The sequence below is a fragment of the Eimeria mitis genome, genomic scaffold (assembly GCF_000499745.2).
Source record: "Eimeria mitis Houghton genomic scaffold, Emh_scaff803, whole genome shotgun sequence".
Classification (NCBI taxonomy): Eukaryota; Apicomplexa; class Conoidasida; order Eucoccidiorida; family Eimeriidae; genus Eimeria; species Eimeria mitis.
In genome coordinates, this window is record NW_013575896.1 from 2,522 (window position 1) to 3,815 (window position 1,294).

General features: G+C 58.3%; 1 protein-coding gene across 1 annotated transcript in view; it reads right to left on the reverse strand.

The window, feature by feature from the left end:
* Nucleotides 1–1,294, reverse strand: part of EMH_0022610 (uncharacterized protein) — a gene marked incomplete at both ends in the record, with an annotated part of 4,367 nt that overhangs the window by 2,438 nt on the left and 635 nt on the right. The window contains 2 exons of the mRNA XM_013501989.1: nt 195–756; nt 895–1,292. Coding sequence (XP_013357443.1) covers nt 195–756; nt 895–1,292 — 960 coding nt within the window. The remainder of the gene's footprint in view (nt 1–194; nt 757–894; nt 1,293–1,294) is intronic.

Sequence of the window (1,294 nt, forward strand, 5' to 3'; positions counted from 1 at the left end):
AGTCACAGCAGCAGCGACAGATTCAGCTACAGACAAACATTTGCTGCTGCTGCAGCAACGGAAGACAGAGAAATAGTGCAACAGCAGCAGCAAAAGCAGCAGCAGCAGCGACAGCAACAGCAGTAACAGCAGCAGCAGCAACCGCAGCAGCAGCAACAGCAGCTACAGCAGCAACAGCAGCAGCAGCAAATCACCTGCAATGGTGGCAGCAAGCCTCAGTCTTCTGGCTGGGGATCGAGACAGCAGCTGCAGCAGCTGCAGCAGCAACGCTAGACAATTTGCTGTTGGTGCTGCTGCTGCTGCTGCTGCTGCTGTTGCTGCTGCTGCTGTTGCTGCTGCTGCTGCAGTTGCTGCTGCTGCATGCAGGGCCTCCTCCTCACCAACATAATGTAGAAACCAGCGAAGCGCGTTGCAGTTGCTCACGCGGATCGAGTGCTGCTGCTGCTGCTGCTGCTGCTGCTGCTGCTGCTGCTGCTGCTGCTGCTGCGGGCTCTTGCGGTGACCTTTGGGGCCCTTCGTAGACTGCGACAGCAGCAGATCCGTCAGCAGCAGGATGTCTTGCTGCTGCTGCTGCTGCTGCTGCTGCTGTTGCTGCTGCTGGCGCAATCGATGCCGAGACGGAGCGCTGCTGCTGCCGCTGCTGCTGCTGCTGCTGCTGCTGCTGCTGCTGCTGCTGCTGCGCAGCAGGCGCATGCAGAGGCTGTAGAGAGCTGTCTTCTTCTCAGCAGCAAAAGAGGGGGTCCTCAACCCCACCACCTAAACACATATCTAAACCCTAAACCCTAAACCCTAAACCCTAAACCCTAATCCCAGCAGCAACACTTGAACAGCAGCAGCAGCAGCAGCAGCAGCAGCAGCAGCAGCGGCAGCAGCAGCAGCAGGAGTTGTAAATACCTTCGCAAGGAGCAGCAGCAGCTGTGCTGCATGCAGTAGTAGAGAATCGGCAGTCTGCTGCAGCGCAGCATCATCCGCTGCTGCTGTTGCTGTTGCTGCTGCTGCTGCTGCTGCTGCTGCTGCTGCTGTTGCTGCTGCTTGCAGCTGTCTGCAGTATTCTCTTGCTGCTGCTGCTGGGTCCTTTGTTACAGCTTCGATAGAAAGCTGCTGCTCTGCTGGCAGCAGCAGCAGCTGCTGCTGTTGCTGCTGCTGCTGCTGCTGCTGCTGCTCCAGCTCGTCATCTTGCTGTACCCGGTCTGGCTGGTGCCGCTGCCGCTGCAGCAGCAGCAACTGCTGCTGCTGCTGCTGCTGCTGCTTGTGTTTGCTGCTGCGTGCTGCTGCAGCTTTTCTCTTTTTTGTG